The sequence below is a fragment of the Physella acuta genome, unplaced genomic scaffold, assembly GCF_028476545.2.
Source record: "Physella acuta isolate Inbredline_101_S28 unplaced genomic scaffold, ASM2847654v3 ptg000366l, whole genome shotgun sequence".
NCBI lineage: Eukaryota > Metazoa > Mollusca > Gastropoda > Physidae > Physella > Physella acuta.
In genome coordinates, this window is record NW_026731885.1 from 68,552 (window position 1) to 92,863 (window position 24,312).

General features: G+C 35.1%; 1 protein-coding gene across 2 annotated transcripts in view; it reads left to right on the forward strand.

The window, feature by feature from the left end:
* Positions 1 to 24,312, forward strand: part of LOC131941575 (dynein axonemal heavy chain 2) — a 75,036-nt gene that overhangs the window by 24,706 nt on the left and 26,018 nt on the right. For both annotated transcript variants that reach the window (XM_059300885.1, XM_059300886.1), the window contains exons 35-68: positions 75 to 292; positions 997 to 1,095; positions 1,274 to 1,399; positions 1,589 to 1,699; positions 1,976 to 2,164; positions 2,706 to 2,865; positions 3,644 to 3,777; positions 3,990 to 4,170; positions 5,420 to 5,547; positions 5,696 to 5,848; positions 7,010 to 7,135; positions 7,344 to 7,562; positions 9,210 to 9,327; positions 9,787 to 10,064; positions 10,494 to 10,652; positions 10,831 to 11,075; positions 11,675 to 11,873; positions 13,022 to 13,165; positions 13,704 to 13,889; positions 14,570 to 14,758; positions 15,412 to 15,497; positions 15,644 to 15,774; positions 16,239 to 16,388; positions 17,205 to 17,372; positions 17,633 to 17,793; positions 17,968 to 18,107; positions 18,343 to 18,475; positions 19,062 to 19,082; positions 19,241 to 19,386; positions 20,136 to 20,346; positions 22,106 to 22,222; positions 22,529 to 22,670; positions 23,058 to 23,344; positions 23,752 to 23,916. In XM_059300885.1, the coding sequence (XP_059156868.1) occupies positions 75 to 292; positions 997 to 1,095; positions 1,274 to 1,399; positions 1,589 to 1,699; positions 1,976 to 2,164; positions 2,706 to 2,865; positions 3,644 to 3,777; positions 3,990 to 4,170; positions 5,420 to 5,547; positions 5,696 to 5,848; positions 7,010 to 7,135; positions 7,344 to 7,562; positions 9,210 to 9,327; positions 9,787 to 10,064; positions 10,494 to 10,652; positions 10,831 to 11,075; positions 11,675 to 11,873; positions 13,022 to 13,165; positions 13,704 to 13,889; positions 14,570 to 14,758; positions 15,412 to 15,497; positions 15,644 to 15,774; positions 16,239 to 16,388; positions 17,205 to 17,372; positions 17,633 to 17,793; positions 17,968 to 18,107; positions 18,343 to 18,475; positions 19,062 to 19,082; positions 19,241 to 19,386; positions 20,136 to 20,346; positions 22,106 to 22,222; positions 22,529 to 22,670; positions 23,058 to 23,344; positions 23,752 to 23,916 (5,420 nt within the window). The remainder of the gene's footprint in view (positions 1 to 74; positions 293 to 996; positions 1,096 to 1,273; positions 1,400 to 1,588; positions 1,700 to 1,975; positions 2,165 to 2,705; positions 2,866 to 3,643; positions 3,778 to 3,989; positions 4,171 to 5,419; positions 5,548 to 5,695; positions 5,849 to 7,009; positions 7,136 to 7,343; positions 7,563 to 9,209; positions 9,328 to 9,786; positions 10,065 to 10,493; positions 10,653 to 10,830; positions 11,076 to 11,674; positions 11,874 to 13,021; positions 13,166 to 13,703; positions 13,890 to 14,569; positions 14,759 to 15,411; positions 15,498 to 15,643; positions 15,775 to 16,238; positions 16,389 to 17,204; positions 17,373 to 17,632; positions 17,794 to 17,967; positions 18,108 to 18,342; positions 18,476 to 19,061; positions 19,083 to 19,240; positions 19,387 to 20,135; positions 20,347 to 22,105; positions 22,223 to 22,528; positions 22,671 to 23,057; positions 23,345 to 23,751; positions 23,917 to 24,312) is intronic.

Consider the following 24,312-nt stretch of genomic DNA (forward strand, 5'->3'; position numbering starts at 1 on the left):
AATTTATCTTGTTTATAAGAAATCATAATACAATGAAGCATAATCTTGATGTTTTACATTTTATAATAACCTAGGCACACTTGACCAATTGAATGAGATGAATGGCAAACTGGAAGAGATTCAGAAATCTTTAGACATGTATCTGGAGACTAAGCGCCAGATCTTCCCACGATTCTACTTCCTGTCTAATGATGACCTGCTGGAGATCTTGGGTCAGTCAAAGAATCCTGAAGCCATCCAACCTCACCTCAAGAAATGTTTTGACAACATCAAGTCTCTGAAGATGAGCAAAGTAAGACAACAGTTATACCAGTTAAAGTAAATTTAGTTCACTGTCACAAAGTAAGACAACAGTTATACCTATTATAGAACATTTAGTTCACTGTCACAAAGTAACACAACAGTTATACCAATTATAGAACATTTAGTTCACTGTCACAAAGTAAGACAACACTTATACCAATTATAGAACATTTAGTTCACTGTCACAAAGTAAGACAACAGTTATACCAATTATAGAACATTTAGTTCATTGTCACAAAGTAGGCAACATTTACACCGGTTAAAGTTAAGTTAGTTCAGTCACAAAGTAAGACAACAATTATACCAGTTAAAGTACATTTAGTTCAGTCACAAAGTAAGACAAAAGTTGCACGAATTATAGAACATTTAGTTCACTGTCACAAAGTAAGACAACAGTTATACCAGTTATAGTAAATTTAGTTCACTGTCACAAAGTAAGACAGCACTTATACCTGTTATAGTAAATTTAGTTCACTGTCACAAAGCAAAACAAAAGCTCTAAAATCTATTTATTTTTAAATATTGTATTTGACCACTAGACATTTTGAATACCAAGTCATTCATTATATTAAAAAGTTATGCCTCACAAAAACTAATGATTTGAATGCTGTCTGCAATTTACAATCATTCACCAATTAAAATTTGTTCCATTTGTTTAAGGTTTATATTAAAAAAAAATATTTGACTGTTTAGGCTGGCGTCCAGCAGAAATGGGAAGCAGCCGGCATGTTTTCCTGCGAAGGGGAATATGTCGAGTTTGGCCATGCAGTGTTTCTAGAGGGCCCAGTTGAGGTAATTTCTTGATGTTTCTGTTTTTTTTTCTTTTCATATTTTTTTAAAAGTTGCTGTCAGTTAGGACTTAAAAAGAGCTTAATTAATCCAATTAATCCAGTATACCTTCACCCATTGACAATTTGTTTTTTAAAAACTTTTTACTGAGTTCAATTTACATTTTTCTCTACTTTTCAAGGCATGGTTGTGTGATGTTGAAAAAACAATGAGATGGACCCTGAAAGAAATCTTAAGGAATTGCCGCACTGCTCTGAAAAAGAATCTGAACAAAAGAGACAAATGGATCAAGGATTGGCCTGGACAGGTTCGGCTTGTTAAATTGATCTGGACAGCTTTTTTTTTTTTTTTTGTTGAGTGCTCATCCCTATTGGTGGTTTAAATCCGCCCTTCATTGTTAAATCATTATTTTATTTATACCTTTTTTGTTCACTTCAGTGTGATAACCTTTATGTAAATAATGAACTTGAAAAGTGAATTTTTACTTTTTATTTAGATGTGCATCACAGCTGGTCAGATTCAGTGGACACAGGATGTAACCAAAGCACTGGCCATCACAAAGGAAAGGGGAGACAAGAGAGCATTGAAAAGTATGAAAAAGAAACAAGTAAGATAATTTTTGGTAGTTTGGTTTCATTATGTATTTTTTTGTTTTGTTTCTTTTTACCACACTTGCGATTCTAGTTTTTTTTTTGTTTTGAAAAAAATGAGCTATCTTTTGTTATTATTTTTTGATCTATGAATTTCTAGTACTAGGCCTACTGTCATCCATAGACTATTATCACACTTTGTGTTTTGAAGTTTACTTCCCCTGCTTTCACTTGTTTTAATTCTTGTCCCCATAGGTGATCATGCTGAATAAGTTTAATTCTTGTCCCCATAGGTGATCATGCTGAATAAGTTCTCTGAAGCCATCCGCAGCAACCTCACCAAGATGCAGAGGTCAAAGATTGTTGCTGTTGTTACCATAGAAGTGCATGCCAGGGACATCATAGAGAAACTGGCCAAAACTAATGTCAATGATGTCAATTCATTTGAGTGGCTGTCTCAACTGAGACTTTACTGGGACAAAGTGAGTCGTATAAAAAATAATTGCAGAGTGCTTTCATATGCATGACAAGATAATCTCCAATTGCACAACATTTTGACATGTAATACTTAATTGTGTTGGAGGAAATCCTGTAACACTAAAGAGCTGATGATGCTCTGAATAGATTAGTATTAATGCATTTATTAAATCTTCTTCAGGTGGATAAAATAAAGTTGTCCAAATTAAATTTTAGCAGTTAATTGTTTTAAATTTATTTGATACATATTAGACTCCTTTATGGACAAAGGCTATGGAAGCAAATCGAAAAAGAAAAGCAGGTTGACGTGTAATACTTAACTATTTGGGAGGGAATCCCTAGAATTAAGAAGAAGAATAAAGAAGACTCCTTTAAACTCAATTTATGCTTACTATTCAAAAGACCTTTTAAATAGTGTAAATACAGAATTTAATCTGTAACATTTTTTGTCTTAGGCAATATATAACTTATGTTTCTTAATTCAAACATTAAAAAAAAATTAAAATGGATTTTTTATACTACAATGTTTTTCTTTTCTGACTGCAGGAGTATGATGACTGTGTAATCAAGCAGACCAACACACAGTTCCAGTACGGCTACGAGTACCTAGGTAACTCTGGGAGACTGGTCATCACACCATTGACTGACAGATGTTATGTGACACTGACCACAGCATTACACTTACATAGAGGAGGCAGTCCTAAAGGTGAGTACATACATTCAGTGTGTAGAGTGTGAGTACATACATTCAGTGTGTAGAGTGTGAGTACATACATTCAGTGTGTAGAGTGTGAGTACACACATTCAGTGTGTAGAGTGTGAGTAACATACATTCAGTGTGTAGAGTGTGAGTACATACATTCAGTGTGTAGAGTGTGAGTACATACATTCAGTGTGTAGAGTGTGAGTACACACATTCAGTGTGTAGAGTGTGAGTAACATACATTCAGTGTGTAGAGTGTGAGTACATACATTCAGTGTGTAGAGTGTGAGTACATACATTCAGTGTGTAGAGTGTGAGTACATACATTCAGTGTGTAGAGTTTAATCCAAATTATGATCTTTTAAGCTTATGACATCCTATGACTTTCATTATGGAAATCCTAGATTTGACATTAAATGCTAACTATAACAATTTAAACCACAATATTAACTAACTATGACACATTAATGTTAGTTAAGACAATATGGAAATTCTAAATATGGCATTCTAATGCTAATTATGACAATTTAAACATCATAACATTAAAATGCTAACTATGACACTCTAATGCTAGTTATGACAATTTAAACCTGACAACATCAAAATCCTTAACATTCTAATGTTAATTATCAATTCTTAATGCTATTTATGAATTTTGTCTTATGAAACTTGTGTATTACTGTCAACATGTCATTAGAAACTTGTCCATTACTGTCAACATGTCATTAGAAACTTGCCCATTATTGTTGATTGATTTGTCAACTTTTCCCCTGTATTTTAGGCCCTGCCGGGACAGGGAAAACTGAAACAGTCAAAGATTTAGGGAAAGCCCTCGGGATGTATGTCATTGTGGTCAACTGTTCTGAGGGTCTTGACTACAAGTCTATGGGCAGAATGTTTTCTGGTCTTGCTCAGGTTTGTCTGTTTGAAAAAAAAATTTTTGAATAGATTTCTAGCAAAAATTGTTTGAATAGTTGTTTTTTTGACAAGAACTGTTTAAGTAATTGTTCTTCTGTCACATATGTCTAAATAGTGTTGATTCTTTTATATTTAAACAAATGAAATTAAATTAGTGCAGAACTAATGAAGAACAACAGATTTTTTAATGAGTTCCACCTTGTTTTCAGACTGGTGCCTGGGGTTGTTTTGATGAGTTCAACCGTATCAACATTGAGGTACTGTCTGTGGTGGCCCAGCAGATTCTGTCTATACTGAGTGCCCTGGCTGCCAACTCAGAGAGATTTGTATTTGAGGGGCGGGATATTGACCTGGTCTGGTCTTGTGGGATATTCATCACCATGAACCCTGGTAGGTTTAACCATGAACCCTGGTAGGTTTAACCATGAACCCTGGTAGGTTTAACCATGAACCCTGGTAGGTTTAACCATGAACCCTGGTGAGTCTAGCCCTGCACCCTGGTAGGTTTCACCATGACCCCTGATAGGTTTAACCATGAACCCTGGTAAGTTTAACCATGAACCCTGGTGAGTCTAGCAATGAACCCTGGTGAGTCTAGCAATGAACCCTGGTATTTAACTATGAACCCTGGTGCTAGCCATGAACCCTGGTGTCTAGCCATGAACCCAGGTGTCTAGCCATGAACCCTGGTGTCTAGCCATGAACCCTGGTGTCTAGCCATGAACCCTGGTGTCTAGCCATGAACCCTGGTGAGTCTAGCCATGAACCCTGGTGAGTCTAGCGCTGAACCCTGAGTTAGTCTAGCCCTGAACCCAGGTAGGTTTAACCATGAACCCTTGTTAATCTAGTCTTGCACACTGGTATCATTCATACTGATCTCCCCTAAAGTGGCATAACTATCATGTTGTATACTTATCTCCCTTAAAGTGGCATAACTCATGTTGTTGTATACTTATCTCCCCCTAAAGTGGCATAACTCATGTTGTATACTTATCTCCCCCTAAAGTGGCATAACTCATGTAGTATACTTATCTCCCCCTAAAGTGGCATAACTCATCATGTTGTATACTTATCTCTCCCTAAAGTGGCATAACTCATGTTGTATACTTATCTCCCTTAAAGTGGCATAACTCATGTTGTATACTTATCTCCCCCTAAAGTGGCATAACTCATTATGTTGTATACTTATCTCCCCCTAAAGTGGCATAACTCATTATGTTGTATACTTATCTCCCCTAAAGTGGCATAACTCATCATGTTGTATACTTATCTCCCCCTAAAGTGGCATAACTCATCATTTTGTATACTTATCTCCCCCTAAAGTGGCATAACTCATGTTGTATACTTATCTCCCCCTAAAGTGGCATAACTCATGTTTTTGTATACTTATCTCACCTAAAGTGGCATAACTCATCATGTTGTATACTTATCTCCCCCTAAAGTGGCATAACTCATCATGTTGTTTACTTATCTCCCCCTAAAGTGGCATAACTCATGTTGTATACTTATCTCCCCCTAAAGTGGCATAACTCGTTGTATACTTATCTCCCCTAATTGGCATAACTCATCATGTTGTATACTTATCTCCCCCTAAAGTGGCATAACTATCATGTTGTATACTTATCTCCCCTTAACCCAGGCTATGCTGGTAGAACAGAGCTACCAGATAATTTGAAATCCATGTTCCGACCAATAGCCATGGTGGTCCCTGACTCCGCCCTAATTGCAGAAATTACACTTTTTGCTGAAGGCTTCAACAATACTAAGGTTGGTTGCTTGACTTTTAGATTCCACAACATTTGTAATTTTGAAATGTTTTTTTAAAGTTAACTTTGAAAAAAAATTTGTTTCTTAATTTTAAAAATGCACTATTTATTTTAAAAATTTCATTAAAAAATGTGTAAAATGTGCCCAGGTTTTAGCCAAAAAGACCTACACACTGTACAACCTGGCCATGCAACAGCTGAGTAAACAAGACCACTACGACTTCCAGCTTCGTGCCATTGTATCACTGCTCAGATACTCAGGGAGGAAGAAAAGAGCCAATCCACATCTTTCGGATGAAGAGGTAGACTGACACATCTGTGAATGCATCTTAAGACTGACACATCTCTGAATACATCTTAAGACTGACACATCTGTGAATACATCTTAAGGCAGACACATCTGAAGACTGACACATCTGTGAATACATCTTAAGACTGACACATCTGTGAATACATCTTAAGACTGACACATCTGTGAATACATCTTAAGACTGACACATCTGTCAAAACATCTTAAGACTGACACATCTGTGAATACATCTTAAGACTGACACATCTGTGAATGCATCTTAAGACTGACACATCTGTGAATACACCTTAAGGCTGACACATCTGTGAATACATCTTAAGACTGACACATCTGTGAATACATCTTAAGACTGACACATCTGTGAATACATCTTAAGACTGACACATCTGTGAATACATCTTAAGGCTGACACATCTGTGAATACATCTTAAGACTGACACATCTGTGAATACATCTTAAGACTGACACATCTGTGAATACATCTTAAGACTGACACATCTGTGAATACATCTTAAGACTGACACATCTGTGAACACACCTTAAGACTGACACATCTGTGAATACATCTTAAGACTGACACATCTGTGAATACATCTTAAGACTGACACATCTCTGAATACATCTTAAGGCTGACACATCTGAAGACTGACACATCTGTGAATACACCTTAAGACTGACACATCTGTGAATACATCTTAAGGCTGACACATCTGTGAATACATCTTAAGACTGACACATCTGTGAATACATCTTAAGACTGACACATCTGTGAATACATCTTAAGGCTGACACATCTGTGAAAACATCTTAAGACTGACACATCTGAAGACTGACACATCTGTGAATACATCTTTAGACTGACACATCTCTGAATACATCTTAAGACTGACACATCTGTCAAAACATCTTAAACATCTGTCAAATCGTCTGTGAATATTTCTCTAACTTGTGATTCTGGAGTAAACTATAGTTTGTTTAAAAGAAATTTGAACTAGAAGAATATTTTAAAGTCAATAGTAAATGTAGATTAAATTAAATTGATTAAATTGAATGATATTGAAACTAAATTTTGGAATTTCTTAATCAGAAATTTTTTCTCTCATTTATCTTGATCCAGGAACCATTTCTAATGAAAATGTTTATGATGTTTTAGATCTTACTTCTGTCAATGAAAGACATGAATCTGGCTAAACTGACGTCCATTGATTTGCCCCTGTTTAACGGAATCATGTCTGATTTGTTCCCTGGTATTGAGACGCCTGTAGTTGATTACACAAAGGTAACGTTTCAAACTTTTTTTTCTCTTCCCAAAGTTTGTGTATCTTTTCAAACTTTTTTATTCTTTGTGTATCTTTTTAATTATTTTTCCTCATCCTAAATTTTGTGTAGAACTACTTGATATTTTAACATCAGAGAAAACACAATTATTTACATCACATCCTGTTAGAAAAGTTAATAAAATTAGAGCTTTCTGTAATCTTTTAAAGGTGAAGACTGCTATTGAAGAAGAACTAAAGGAACAAAAGCTGCAAGTGAACAACCACACAGTGCTGAAGGTTGTGCAGCTGTTTGAAACCAAATCCTCTCGGCACTCTGTCATGATAGTTGGGGGGACCCAGTCGGCTAAAACAGTCACCTGGAGAGTCCTTCAAGCCACCATGGGCAGACTAAGCAAGGCAGGGGACGCTGCCTTCCAGCCAGTTAAAGTAAGTTTGTTTATAAGACAGGGGACAGCTGGTTAAAGTAAGTTTGTTTATAAGACAGGGGACAGCTGGTTAAAGTAAGTTTGTTTATAAGACAGGGGACAGCTGGTTAAAGTAAGTTTGTTTATAAGACAGGGGACAGCTGGTTAAAGTAAGTTTGTTTATAAGACGGGACAGCTGGTTAAAGTAAGTTTGTTTATAAGACAGGGGACAGCTGGTTAAAGTAAGTTTGTTTATAAGACAGGGGACAGCTGGTTAAAGTAAGTTTGTTTATAAGACAGGGGACAGCTGGTTAAAGTAAGTTTGTTTATAAGACAGGGGACAGCTGGTTTAAGTAAGTTTGTTTATAAGACAGGGGACAGCTGGTTAAAGTAAGTTTGTTTATAAGACAGGGGACAGCTGGTTAAAGTAAGTTTGTTTATAAGACAGGGGACAGCTGGTTAAAGTAAGTTTGTTTATAAGACAGGGGACAGCTGGTTAAAGTAAGTTTGTTTATAAGACAGGGGACAGCTGGTTAAAGTAAGTTTGTTTATAAGACAGGGGACAGCTGGTTAAAGTAAGTTTGTTTATAAGACAGGGGACAGCTGGTTTAAGTAAGTTTGTTTATAAGACAGGGGACAGCTGGTTAAAGTAAGTTTGTTTATAAGACAGGGGACAGCTGGTTAAAGTAAGTTTGTTTATAAGACAGGGGACAGCTGGTTAAAGTAAGTTTGTTTATAAGACAGGGGACAGCTGGTTAAAGTAAGTTTGTTTATAAGACAGGGGACAGCTGGTTAAAGTAAGTTTGTTTATAAGACAGGGGACAGCTGGTTTAAGTAAGTTTGTTTATAAGACAGGGGACAGCTGGTTAAAGTAAGTTTGTTTATAACACAGGGGACAGCTGGTTAAAGTAAGTTTGTTTATAACACAGGGGACAGCTGGTTAAAGTAAGTTTGTTTATAAGACAGGGGACAGCTGGTTAAAGTAAGTTTGTTTATAAGACAGGGGACAGCTGGTTAAAGTAAGTTTGTTTATAAGACAGGGGACAGCTGGTTAAAGTAAGTTTGTTTATAAGACTGGGGACCCTGCCTTCCGGTCAGTTAAAGTGTTAGTTTACACTAAGCTGAATATTTCCTTTTATTTAATTTTATTGGGGGTCAGTGTGGTCGAGCCGGTAAAGCTCATGGTTGTTAAAATCGAAAAGATGAGGCTTGACAGCTAGGGACAGCAACTCATATAGGAGAGACAACTCCAAAATCAAACAACTGCTGCTTTGTACTTTGTTCTTGGCTATTGAAGCAATCCAAAACAAATAGCAGGTTGAAATTGGAGTTAACTTGGCACATAAGTTGACACGTAATACTTTATTGTGTTGGAGGGAATCTCTTCCAACACAAAAAATTAAGAACTCAGAAGAAGAAGAAAGAATAATTTTATTTAGTTGTAAAAATTATTTATAAAATCAATTATAACAATTTTTAAAATTTCTATTTTTAAGTTTAATTACATTAAGCCAAATACTAATTGATTAAATTGATAAAAAATATTTTTAAAATTATTTAATTTTTAGCAAAAATTTATGAAAAAGTATTTTTTTAAAATTTAAATTACATTTAACAAAAAAAAACAACCCATTGAGGTGGGATGATTAAAGAGTTTGTTTGGTTTCAGGAATTCCCACTGAACCCTAAAGCCCTGTCACTTGGGGAGCTGTATGGAGAGTTTGATCTGAGCACAAATGAGTGGACAGATGGCGTCTTGTCTGCTGTTATGAGACAGACATGTGCAGGTGTGTGGCTTTCATTTGTCTTGTTCCGTTTGGCAAACAATTTATAGTGAAGTAAATATACATCATTTCTCATTCTTTAAATTTTCAATTGTTGTCATTCAGATTTATTATCAAAGTTTATTAAAGCCTTCACATGGTAGACTTCTGGTAAGAGTTTGGGGGTAATGGGGACAACAACCAACATTATATTTGTGTATATTTATATATTAATATATAACTAAAATCTTTATAAAATTACAATTTAAATTTAATTTTTTTTTACCAGCATCAGGTAAAAAGCCAAATGAGAAATTGATTGTTGGCTCTGTGTATATTAAATGTCCTATGTTAATCATGTTAATTGGTTGATTTTTCCTTTTCTATTGACAGATGAAAAGCTAGATGAGATATTGATTGTTAACCCTGTGTACATAAAATGTCCTATGTTAATTAGTTTTTTATTTGATTTTCTATTGACAGATGAAAAGTTAGATGAGAAATGGATCGTCTTTGATGGACCTGTGGACACGCTTTGGATTGAGAGCATGAACTCAGTCATGGACGACAACAAAATTCTGACTCTGATCAACGGAGAGCGTATCTCCATGCCGGAGCAGGTGTCCCTGTTGTTTGAGGTGGAGGATCTGTCAGTGGCCTCCCCTGCCACAGTGTCCAGGGCTGGCATGGTGTACTGCGACTACAAAGATTTGGGCTGGATGCCTTTTGTCGACTCCTGGCTCAACAGAAAAACTAACAAGGTCGGCTGAAAATTTCAAGAAGGGCTTTGGTTTTTTTTTTTGTTATTTGCTAACTGGTTGAAGTAAAAACTAAAGGGTTTCTCTTCAGGTGGAGTCAGATGTTTAAAATACTTTAACTTTCAAAATACTTTAACTATCAATACAATTTATTTAAAGTAAGGGTTAGCTAGCATATCTCTGGTTGCTAATGTAAAAGAAAGGTCACATCTTAGTAATTAATAACTGATAAATTAATTATAAATTAACATGTGTATTCTTTAAAATAATCTTTTTTTTTTTAAATTAATTCAAAACGTATGATTTCATAGTCCCCATAGTCTGGTAGTGTGAAAAAAAATACTACTCGTTATGTATTATTTCCTTGTGTAATGCGGTGAAATGCTATCTCACTGCAGTAACTTTACAATGGATTAATTTCATTTCCATCAGGCATTAGTGGAGGAACTGAGGAAATGTTTCGACAAATATGTTGTCAAGATGTTAGACTTCAAGGCCCTCAACTGCAAGGAGTTGGTGCCAATAGCAGAGTTGAATGGAGTGGCATCCCTTTGCAAACTTTTTGATGCTCTTGGCACTGTGGAAAATGGGGTAAGTTCAAGTCCATAGTTTCTTTTATTTTGTTAGATAATTTAGCTCATTTATTTATTCATTATTTTTAGTTCTATTCCAAATTAAATTTGAAATATACGAGAGTTTAAACAATTATGTATAATAATAAAAAAAAATTTCAACTTACGACAAAATCTTCTTGTTTTAATGAACACAGGTTGACCCCAATGACCAGGACACTTTCTCCAGAACTGTTGAAATTTGGTTCCAGTTCTGCCTGATCTGGTCAATCTGTAGCTCCGTGGACGAGGAAGGAAGGAAAAAAATTGACAACTATGTGCGGGAGATGGAGGGCACTTTCCCCAACAAGGACTCCATTTTTGAATACTATGTTGATGTGAAGAACAAAACCTGGCTACACTGGGAGGAGAGGCTGAAGGAAGGCTGGAAGTACAACCCTAAGTAAGTAGAGGATAAGAGTTGTAGGGGTTGTTGTTGTTGTTATAAGTATAAGATTTTACACTTATGCAGGGGATATAGTTCTATTTTAGAAGATAAAAGTTATAGGGGTCGTTATTGTTGTTGTAAGTATAAGATTTATAGACAAGTAAGGGATACAGTTCTGTTCTAGAAAAAAAAGTTGTTGGGGTCTATGTTGCTGTTCTAAGTATAAGATTTATACACTGAAGCAGGGATATAGTTCTGCTCTAAGCTTATACAAAAGTGATTAAGAATGTAATCATGTAGAGACTTCTAAGCTTTTTCAGTACACATTATAGGAATCCATGCTGTTTACTGTTATAAAAATAATGGTGTAATTGTTATATTTAATCAAAAACATTTTTTAAATTTTTAGTTCACAAATGCAAACGTCTTTGAACTCTTATTATCTTGAAATCTAATTCATTTATCTCCATATTTTTTACTGCGAATTGCTCCAATAAGTCCTAAATTAATCACAGAATGAATCATAAACATTAGAAAGTTTTTTTTTTAAATTATGGTGTCAAAAACAATTTTTGGTGACACCACCAGTTTTAAAACAAAATTTACAATTTCAGTGTGCCATTTTTCAAACTGATTGTGCCGACTGTGGATACCATCCGCTACCAGTTCCTGTGTTCTGCACTGATCAGCACACAGAACCCAGTCCTTCTGGTGGGTTCTGTGGGCACAGGAAAAACTTCTGTCATAGAGAGCACCCTCTCCAAGTTTGACAAGTCTGAATTCTCTGTGCTTTCAGTCAACATGTCTGCTCAGGTAATGTTGGTGGTGTGCTGTGTAATGTTGGTGGTGTGATGTACTGTGTAATGGTGGTGGTGTGATGTACTGTGTAATGGTGGTGTGATGTACTGTGTAATGGTGGTGGTGTGATGTACTGTGTAATGTTGGTGGCGTGATGTACTGTGTAATGTTGGTGGTGTGATGTACTGTGTAATGTTGGTGGTGTGATGTACTGTGTAATGGTGGTGGTGTGATGTACTGTGTAATGTTGGTGGTGTGATGTACTGTGTAACGTTGGTGGTGTGATGTACTGGTGGTGGTGTGATGTACTGTGTAATGGTGGTGGTGTGATGTACTGTGTAATGGTGGTGGTGTGATGTACTGTGTAATGTTGGTGGTGTGATGTACTGTGTAACGTTGGTGGTGTGATGTACTGGTGGTGGTGTGATGTACTGTGTAATGGTGGTGGTGTGATGTACTGTGTAATGGTGGTGGTGTGATGTACTGTGTAATGTTGGTGGTGTGATGTACTGTGTAATGTTGATGGTGTGATGTACTGTGTAATGTTGATGGTGTGATGTGCTGTGTAATGTTGTGGTACTGAATAGAGCATGTCAATTTGTATTGATGTTTTTATAATGGGGTGTGTAAAGCACGAATCCAATGTGAAGTTTGTTTTTATGTTAAGCAATATAAAACCAAGGATTATTCTTATATTATTATCAGCTACCTTTTTGTCAAACATTATTAAACAAAACAAGATTTAAACAAATAATTACCTTAATAAACAGTGTTTGCAGATTTAAAGATACTAAGTACAAAAAACCCATTTAAATTTGATCAACCCCAGGCAGTACTAAGTAAATTTATTCAGTTGTTTAGACCTGTGGGGTCATTAACTTGGGTGCTATGTGTTGTCAGCTTCCTACCCAGTTAAACTATGTAAGGTGCACATTAACCAAGATTTTAAAAAGGGACTTGTTTTCCTTTGTATCACATCTTTTATTTAAAGTGAATATTGAAATTATTTTAAATGTATTTAACCTCTGATATATAATATTGTGTTAATCTTGTTAAGCAAAGGTTCTTCAGTTGTTTTTTGTCTTAGTATATTCTGTATCAAAACAAGGTTAATAGAATATTGTATTTAAAATTTTAAATGCATTATTTCCCTTTGGCCACAGACTACGTCAAACCAAGTTCAGAACATCATAGAATCCCGCGTGGAGAAACGCACTAAAGGTGTGTACGTTCCACTGGGGGGTAAAAAAATGATCACATTCATGGATGACCTAAACATGCCAGCTAAGGACACTTTTGGTTCTCAGGTAAGGGTTGTTAGCTTACAAATTAGCCAAATTTAAGCTCCTCTAAATCAACAATTTAACATTTTAGGAACTTATCAGCTCAAAAATGTGATATTTTTGTAATAATGTGCTAGTCTGTACTTTGACTGTACCTTTAAAAACCTTGATAATAATGTGCTTATCTTGTACTTTGACTGTACCTTTAAAACCTTGATAATAATGTGCTTATCTGTGCTTTGACTGTACCTTTAAAAACCTTGATAATAATGTGCTTATCTTGTACTTTGACTGTACCTTTAAAACCTTGATAATAATGTGCTTATCTGTGCTTTGACTGTACCTTTAAAACCTTGATAATAATGTGCTTATCTTGTACTTTGACTGTACCTTTAAAAACCTTGATAATAATGTGCTTATCTTGTACTTTGACTGTACCTTTAAAAACCTTGATAATAATGTGCTTATCTGTGCTTTGACTGTACCATTAAAAACCTTGATAATAATGTGCTTATCTGTGCTTTGACTGTACCATTAAAATCCTTGAAATGTTTCCCTGCAGCCTCCGTTGGAGCTCATAAAACTGTGGCTGGACTACGGCTTCTGGTACGACAGAGAGAGACAGACCATCAAGTACATCAAGGACATGCTGCTTGTCAGCGCCATGGGCCCACCTGGTGGCGGCCGCATGGTCATCTCTCGACGTCTGCAGAGTCGTTTCAACCTCATCAACATGACTTTCCCACAGGTAAGTTTCAACCTTATCAACATGACTTTCCCACAGGTAAGTTTCAACCTTATCAACATGACTTTCCCACAGGTAAGTTTCAACCTTACCAACATGACTTTCCCACAGGTAAGTTTCAACCTTATCAACATGACTTTCCCACAGGTAAGTTTCTACCTCATCAACATGACTTTCCCACAGGTAAGTTTCAACCTCATCAACATGACTTTCCCACAGGTAAGTTTCAACCTTATCAACATGACTTTCCCACAGGTAAGTTTCAACTTTACCAACATGACTTTCCCACAGGTAAGTTTCAACTTTATCAACATGACTTTCCCACAGGTAAGTTTCAACTTTATCAACATGACTTTCCCACAGGTACAGTAATAATTCATTTGATATTTTACAGTTTGGTTATTTTTGTCTAGCAGTTGAGTGTTGGTGGTGCCCTAAATCAATTAAAATTGAATTTGATTTATTCTCTCACCATTACATGTTGTTCAGTAGAAACTGATGTCATTCAATGATCATGACATGTAATTCACACAGCATGAGATGTAATTAAATTATCATGATGTGCCATTCGTGTATCATGGCTTTTTATAAAGTACTCAGTATAACATGTCATCCACTCATTATGGGATGTCATCCACTCATGATGACATGTGATATAACATTGTATTGACATTCTCTACCAGGAGTCCCAGATCAAGAGAATCTTTGGCAGCATGATCAACCAGAAGCTTCAGGACTTTGAGGAGGAGGTGAAGCCCATAGGAGACATCATGACACAAGCCACCATTGAGATGTACCAGGCCATCGTCCAGAGGTTCTTACCCACCCCAACCAGGATACACTACCTCTTCAATTTAAGGGACATTTCAAAGGTAAACATTCAATTTAAGGGACATTTCAAAGGTAAACATTCAATTTTAGGGACATTTCTGAGGTAAACATTCAATTTAAGGGACATTTCAAAGGTAAACATTCAATTTTAGAGACATTTCTGAGGTAAACATTCAATTTAAGGGACATTTCAAAGGTAAACATTCAATTTTAGGGACAATTCTAAGGTAAACATTCAATTTAAGGGACATTTTTAAGGGAAACATTCAATAAAAGGGGCATTTCTGATGGACATTTCCAAGGTAGAAATGGTCATTTTATTCAAGACAACTGCACTTAACCTAAGTACCTATTAAAACAAAAATATATCTTATTTTACTGTCTTTGACTGAAATAATTTTCATTCTTCTCTTAAATCTATGATTAAGGCTGAGATTGAACATAACAATGTACTATTAGACTTTAAAAAAAACTACACTAGTCCAATTTTGTTGTTCATTCTCCTGGTTTGTTCATACTTTAATGTGGCTCATTAAATCACCACTTATAGTTGTGATACCATTAAGTTTGAGTAATTAATATAAAACTAACAATAACAGAAATCTAATAATTCTCTTCATTTTTAACGCATCTGTTTTTTTTAAAAAAAAAGTAAAGATGTTAATGTTTCATTTTTTTTTTCAAATTTGACAAGATATTTCAAGGCTTGCTAAGGGCTAACAAAAATTATCATGATACAAAGCATGCCATGACAAGGCTTTGGATACATGAATGCTTCAGGTTAGTCACACCTTTGTTAAAAACCTGGCTACTTTGATATGTTTTTAAAACGAGTTAAACAGCTCTTATCTTGATACATTGTATTTAAGTGTGAATATTTGAAGACCACTTAATAACTTTTAAAATCGTATTTCATATTTTTTCAGAGTATTTTCAGATCGATTGATAGACTCAAAGGACAATAATGCTTTTATTGAACTTCTCTCTGAAAAACTTGGAGTCTTGTTTGACCAGACATACCATAACATTTGTCACAACAAAATACCTCCACTGTTTGGTTAGTGAACTTAAGCATACCTTGACTTTTTGTTAACACTATTGTAAAATCCATCAGATCTATGGGTTGTTTTTTTATAACTTGAAAATATCTTGAATTTATTGTAACCTTACAGTAAAATACATTGATGTTATGGTAAATTTATGGTAAAATACCTAATATATTTATACTTGCAGTAAAGGTCTTAAAGACAAAAGTTTCAACTATTTACTTAATCCTGTATAAACTATATTCATCTGAGATACTTTATGCACCCAGAGAAAGTGTATGAAAACAAGTTTTAATTTAATTATTTAACCTTTTTAAAACTGTATAGGAGATTTCATGCACCCAGAGAATGTGTATGAAAAGTTTGAATAAATTATTGAACCTTTTTAAAACTTTGTGTAGGAGACTTTATGCACCCAGAGAATGTGTATGAAGAGTTTGAATAAATTATTGAACCTTTTTAAAACTTTGTGTAGGAGACTTCATGCACCCAGAGAATGTGTATGAAGACATCCAGCATGCGGAGAAGTTGAAGAAGTTCATGCTGGAGCAGCTCAATGACTACAACAACACACCCAACACTGTGTCTATGGACCTAGTGCTCTTCAGAGATGCCATTGAACACAGTGAGTTCTACATCCAATTTTTCCCAAATATTTCTGTACTGTGATCTGCTCATATTTTTCTTCCATCACTTGTGTTTTGACTTTTGTTAAAATCACTATTTTCATGCTACCACTTATTAAGAAATATTTTTCTTTAGTTTCCAAGATTGTGATTGGGCAGCCCTTAGGAAATTTTTCAGTTTTGTTTCCAAGATTGTGTGTCATTCGACAGCCCTAGGGAACTTTAAATATTTATATTTTTGTCTAGTTTCCAAGATTGTGTATGTGATTAGACAGCCCCAAATTTTTAAAAATACTTATATTTTTGTCTAGTTTCCAAGATTGTGCGTGTGATTAGACAGCCCAAATTTTAAAAAAAATTTATATTTTTGTCTAGTTTCCAAGATTGTGCGTGTGATTAGACAGCCCAAAATAAAAAAAAAAATTTTCTATTTTTGTCTAGTTTCCAAGATTGTGCGTGTGATTAGACAGCCCAAATTTTTTTTAAAAATTATATTTTTGTCTAGTCTCCAAGATTGTGCGTGTGATTAGACAGCCCAAAATATAAAAATATTTCTATTTTTGTCTAGTTTCCAAGATTGTGTATGTGATTAGACAGCCCCAAATTTTTAAAAATACTTATATTTTTGTCTAGTTTCCAAGATTGTGCGTGTGATTAGACAGCCCAAAATAAAAAATATTTATATTTTTGTCTAGTTTCCAAGATTGTGCGATTAGACAGCCCAAAATTTAAAAATTTATATTTTTGTTAAGTTTCCAAGATTTTGTATGTGATTAGACAGCCCCAAATAAAAAAAAATGTATATTTTTGTCAAGTTTCCAAGATTGTGCGTGTGATAAGACAGCCCCGAGGCAACATGCTGCTGATTGGTATTGGTGGCAGTGGTCGTCAGAGCTTGACCAGGCTTGCGTCTTTCTTGTGTGACTATTCAGTCTTCCAAATTGAAGTCAGCAAGATCTACAGAAAACAGGAGTTCAGAGATGGTATGCTCTTTTTTTTTTTTTATAAATTTTATTTATAATTTTATTGGCTGTTTTTCTAATTGAAAAGTGTTTGTTAAAATTAGAAGTAACATAATTAAATCTCTGAGGATCAGCAACTTAAATGATGTTTGAATCTTCACAGTTATGTTATTTAGGCTTTTTGATTCTTAGAGAAACTTTTGTGTTTTATTGTTGAGCTATAATAATAGAATCCTAATACTTGTTCCTCTGTTTTGTGAGTTAAAAATTGACAATTGCAGATTTGAAAAAGCTGTACTCTCTAGCTGGGGTTACCAACAAACCCACAGTTTTCTTATTCAATGACATCCAGGCTGTTGAGGAGGATTTCTTTGAAGATATAAACAATATCTTGAGCAGTGGAGAAGTACCCAACTTGTACAAGAGTGATGAATTTGAAGAGGTTTGTGGGTTAAGGAACTTTTTTATAAAATGTTTTTTTTTTAAGCCAAATTAATTTTTTATATTAAATTTAATTTTCTTAAATTTTTTCTAGAATATTTTTCTTAAATCTTTATTATTTATGTTTGATAATCCTTTATCTAAAATTAATTAGGCCTTTAAAAATTGTAATTAGGTCAAAAACGCCCTAATGGACGATGTGAAAAAACTTGGACTGGATGAGAGCACCCAAAGTGTTTTTAATTTCCTGATTGACAGAGTGCGAGCAAACCTTCATGTTGTCCTCTGTATGAGCCCAATAGGAGAAGCTTTCAGGTCAGGGCTTGTTTCATTTGATGTATTACGGCTTGTTGTATTGCATGTATTACGGCTTGTTGTATTGCATGTATTACGGCATGCGTTATTTGATGTATTACGGCTTGCTGTATTTGATGTATTATGGCTTCCTGTATTTGATGTATAACGGCTTGCTTTATTTGATGTAGTACAGGTTTGTGGAGTCTGACAATGATCTTTCCCTGATTTTTGTGCGAATTGTTGTTTTTTTCAGAAACCGCATGAGAATGTTCCCAGCGTTTGTCAACTGTACGACCATTGATTGGTTCAGTGAGTGGCCGGCTGAGGCTCTACTAGAAGTGGCTGACAAGTACCTGGTTGACATGACTTTGGGGACTGATGAAGCTGTAAGTTGGTCCCACCCACTACCCCACCCCCTTACCCCAACATCCACCCATTGATTCAGCCTCAGCTAAAAATGACAGACAAATATGTAGTTGGCATGACTCTAGAGAATGATGAAACTGTAAGTTGGTTTTTAACCACAACACCATCCCATCCTCTACCTCTGTGGGTGTGGCTGGCATTGGTTGACAAATATGTAGTTACCATGACACTAGGAATGATCAAGCTGTCAGTCTCAACCCCTTACACACCTCATCCTTTGAGCATTTGTTGACTACAGCCAATGATCACTGAATGAGAAAACTAATACAGCCAATGACTGACTTAGTGATAGACCAGATCAGCTGTTGTTACAAACTAGATCACTGAATGAGAAAATATATACTGACTGTGAGTTACTAACTCTTAGGAATACATTACACCAACAGTGCTGAATTTTCTGCTCAGAATATTTTGTTTGTTTTCTTGTATGCTCTTGTGGTGATTTTTTTTATCATATGATTTTTATTGCTAGTATTTGTTTTTATTGAACCATCTAACAAAAATAAAAATATTTAATAAATTTTATTTAAACATTTTTTCACACAGGATAAGGAACGCTACAATTTGGTAAGACACTATTTAACACTTGCGTTTATTATATCATTTTTAAACACAAACTTTTTTTTTTATTTACCAAACTTTATTATTTTAAAAAAATAATTTTTAAATTACATTACTAAGAGCTGTATTTTTTTAGAAGTTTGTCATCGTTGCTCCCATTGTAGGACAAGAACAAACACGCCCTGGCCCAGATGTTTACCATCATGCACAAGTCAGTGTCTGAGTTCTCCAGCAAGATGTTTGAAGAAATGAAGCGCCACAACTACGTCACACCCACTAACTACTTAGAGCTGGTAGCTGGCTATAAAAAGTAATTTTGATCTTCTTGTTTAGAAGTTGTTTTGTAAATGTATATTATTGTTGAAAAGATACATTTAATATGCTTCACCCTTTTTAAGTAGAAAAATTTTGTTAAGGGTCGTCCATAAATGACGTCACACTGGTAGAGAGGGAGGGGGGTCCGTAATTTTGTGACGGTGTGTGATGAGGGGGAGGGGGGGGGGGGGGGGTTCAGATGGTGCGACGTCACACTTTTGCATTATAAAAAAGCAATGTTAGAAAACGAATTTTAGCAGTTATTTTGTGTTTTAGAAAACTGTTTTAATAAATTGTAATAACAATTGATTAAAATACTCTATTTTGACAGAGTTCAGACAAGATTTTGGAAAAAAATATAGCTGTTTAAAAAAATTCAATTCAATTTTGAGGGGGGGGTTGTAGACTGAGGTGTGACGTCATTTTAGGGGGGGGGGTCTGGCTTTTGTGATGACGTGTGATGGAGGGGAGGGGGGGGGAGGTAAAAATCGTCCAAAAAATGGTGACGTCATTTATGGATGACCCCTTAGACATATTACCTAAGTAAGACATGATGTAGAAAATCCTTTAAATATTATAATAAACTAAAACATTATTACTTACATTTTATTAAACCAATAAAACTTTTTAAAAATTTCAACAATAATTCTACAATAAATTAACCTCTCATAATTAGCTCTTGAAAAAAATGTACAATCCCGAAGGGTTTAACTTTTGGGTTCTACATGTGTTTGTCCGTGTTAGGCTGCTGTATGAAAAGGCCAAGGAACTGACTGAAGGCAGGGATAAACTCCGGAATGGTCTGAGTAAGATCGATGACACCAGGGAAAAAGTTGAGAAGATGAAAGTGGAGTTGGAGGACGCTAAGCTGAAAGTGGCGGCCTACCAAAAGCAGTGCGATGAATTCCTCAAGACTCTAGTCCAACAGAAGAGAGAAGCTGATGAGCAACAGAAGGTAAATATTTGAAGGAAAGATAACTCTAAACATTTATTTTGTTGACCTGGACTTATTAACCCATATTATCCCAAGGTCTCAAATTTTTATAATTTTTTTATATGGTTTAGCTTTTGGGCACTGAATGAAGGAATGACTATAGATTTTTTTTTAAATCAATACTTTTTTAAATATCGATTTTTAAAAAACGGCCCATAAATGGGACGCTAGCAACGAACGGCCCTATGTACATTTATTGAAAAATAAAATCATTTATCACGAAATATGGCTAATCACGCGAAAATTAAGCTGTATACTGATTGTGTATTGTTAGACCAATGATTACATTGTTTAGAACAGCTAAAAATACTGATACTTTTCAATTGGGTTAGCCATACCATGGTCTAAAATGCAGAAATTATGTTCAAAAGTCTAGTTTTCTTTCAATCTAGCATCCATCAAAGTGAAATAAGTAAAGCTGTGACTAGTACATCTAATTATACACACATGATCACAAATATTGTTATTATTCATCGAAACTGTAATATAATTAAATATAAAGAATTGATTTTGGGGGGGGGGGTACTTGAAATTTTCAGGGGGGGTGGACTTAAATTTCAGGGGGAGGGTGGACACTGGTAAAAGTATGTTTTCTATATAAATTCCATTTTGTTCTGGGGGCAGAGCCCCCCGCCCCCCTCCTCCGAAATGATGCCTGAAAGAAACTCTGCCCTCAGTGAATTTGCAAAAGACGATCCGGTCCAGTCCCAGATGTCATCCAGCCAACTTCTCTTTTGTTACCCTCCCTATCCCCCCCCCCCTCTCAGGCGTACATTAGGACATCAGACATCTTATTTCTAGGGCAGGGATCCGTCTCTTTGGGCCTGTATTGAGTGTTTATGGCTCTTATCTATGTATGCAACTCACTATTCGAACAGCCCCCAATCTAGCACCAGGAATCTTGTCGGCCTTTTGGATGTCGGCCTTTTGGCAGTCGTCCTTTTGTCTTGTCGGCCTTTTGTCTTGTCGGCCTTTTGTCCATGTTGGCCTTTTGTCCGTGTCGGCCTTTTGTCCATGTCGGCCTTTTGTTCATGTCGGCCTTTTGTCCGTGTCGGCCTTTTGTCCGTGTCGGCCTTTTGTCCATGTCGGCCTTTTGTCCAGATCCCGTTGCTAGCATCCCACTTATGCGACGCTTGTTGTACACTTGATATAACGAAGTAGTAAAAAAAATTGTTATTCTTAAATTTTTATCAGATAGAAATATGGTACTGCTACAAGTTTCAAATGTATTGTGCACTTAAAATGTTAATATTTTAGAAGATATGCATTTTCCTGTGCGCATGTTTTCTTTTTTCCGCCATTTTGACAAGTCCTGCAAATCCGGCGCTATAACATTTTTCTAAATATTTTTTTCCACAAAACACACACACATTCAATAGTCTAGCCATTTTCAAATACATTGAAACATAATTTGTGTTTTAACTAGTTTTTAATAAATTTTAACATTTTTTTTTACAAGCGTCCCATAAGTGGGACGCTAGCAGAATATGGGTTAAATCCAGGTCAAAAAAATAAATGTTTAGAATTAAGTTTGAAATTATTATTTTCTTCTAGTTAGTTAATAATAGCACTAGCAGGCATATTAATCTGTAGTTTCTGTTATATAAGTTGTATAGCCTAATAAAATACTAATATTGTGTTGATAAGACTATTCTAACACAATGTTTAGTGAACTAAAACTGTGTGTACACTAACTAAAAACTGCTCTGTTGATCACCAGTCTGTAGCTCAGAAGTCTGAGAGAATCAAGGAAGAAGAGGTCAAATGCCAGCAGATGGCAGATGTGGCTCAGGCTGACCTTAACGAGGCTCTACCTGCACTGGATGAAGCTAACAAGGTTTTTACAAAATTTCATTTTTTTTACACCTCAAATCTTTTTCTAGAAATAATAAGCCACCTTGCAATGTAAAAAATTAAAAATATGTCATTACTCTTCATAAAAGTATTTTTCAAATTACTTGTGCCAATAGTTTTTAATTTGTTTACATTTTTTATTTGTTTATAACAAAATATAACTATTTCATATCATATTAGCTTATATTTTTTTATAAACAAATAAAAAATTTATATATGAAATAGTTATGTATCAATACAAGAAAGTTTTAACTTTTAAAAAATATCTCTAATATTTTCCATCTGACAGGCCCTGGAGTCTCTGAACAAAAAAGACATGACTGAAATCAAATCTTACGGCCGACCACCTGCCCTGGTTGAGAAGGTCATGGAATCTGTCATGATTCTACGAGGCAATGACCCAACTTGGGCCGAGGCTAAAAAACAGCTAGGTGGGGGTTAAAGTGACTTCCTTTGCTCTTTTCAAATGTGTAATAAAATAATGAATTTAAATAAACTTGCATATATTAGTAACTTTGGCTGAGTTTTAAAAAGAACTAGGTGGGGGATAATATATATATCACTCTAGAATCAACATATATATATATATACATTTACATACTAGTTGTTATATTTAATGTTTGAATTTTGGTCCATAGATAAATAGTCTAAAGAATAATTTTAAAATGTAAATATTTTAATAGTTTATATAATTGGGGTTTTTTTTTAGGTTTTTTTTTTTGTCAAAATATTTTTTAAAATTATAAAGTGTGCTTTTTCTATTTTGTTTGATAAAAGACTTCTATTGCTTATAATTTTCTTTTATTTTCATTGTGTAGGTGACCAAAACTTCCTGAAACAACTGATGAACTTTGACAAAGACAACATCACAGACCGCGTCTTGAAGAAAATTGGCCAGTACGTCGCGCAGGCCGATTTCCACCCAGAAATAATTGGCCGTGTGTCTCTGGCCGCCAAGTCTCTGTGTATGTGGGTGAGGGCCATGGAGATGTACGGCCGTATATACAGAGTGGTGGAGCCCAAGAGGCAGAGGCTGAATGCTGCCATGGCTGTACTCAGGGAAAAGCAGGCGGCACTGGCTGATGCTAAAGCTAAACTAGCTGAGGTAAGAGCTATACACTGCTATCACTTGGAGGGATTCCCCTCAAATTTTTATTAAATTTATAATTTTATACTTAAGTAGGCTAACCTACTTGTTAAAAATCAAAGTAAATGTAATATACTGATACATCAGTTTAACTATCAGTATCACCTTCCATATTATTTATTTTACTTTTTAATTTAGTGTAATTCTTTAATTAATTATATATAAGACATATTTAAAACTGTTATTTAAAATTGAACTCCTTGTTAAAGAGTGTTTTATAACTTATTAAAAAAAAGTATATTACTAACTTTTAAAAAAAATTGTTTACAAAGTAACTTATTATCTCAGATGGTCTGTTATCACAGAATTATAAACAGTTAGTAAACTCTATTCACTTTTCACTGATCATTGGTTGTTGATTACAGGTAGAGGCCAAGATGGCGGAGCTGAAGGTGTTGTATGACGAAAAACTGGCCCAAAAGGAAGAGCTGAAGAAAAAAGCTGAACACACGGAACTCATGTTAGACAGAGCTCAGAAACTGGTCTCTGGGTTGGCAGGGGAGAGAATTCGTTGGGAACAAACTGTCAAGGCACGTTCAACATGTTGTAGACATACTTTTTTAAAAAGTTTTTTCATTTTTACTTTCTCGTATATACGAAGTATAGAGAAAGTATTGTAATCGTGCACAAAAATCACTTGAAATTTTAACTATTTTCACCGTATTATACCTCAGTCCTTCATCACATCCGAAGTATAGAGGACTTATTTTAATCGGGCAAAAATTATCAATCCAGATTTATCAAAATTAAGAGGTTTTATGCGTAATGCAGTCTGAAAATCTGGGCTTTGCAATTCTGTCCGTATGTCTGTGTGTGTGTCTGTGTGTGTGTCCGTGTGTAAACACGATAACTTGAGTACCGTTACAGCTAGGTTGATGAAATTTCATATATAAGTATTTTATCAAAATCGTAGATCCGTATCAACT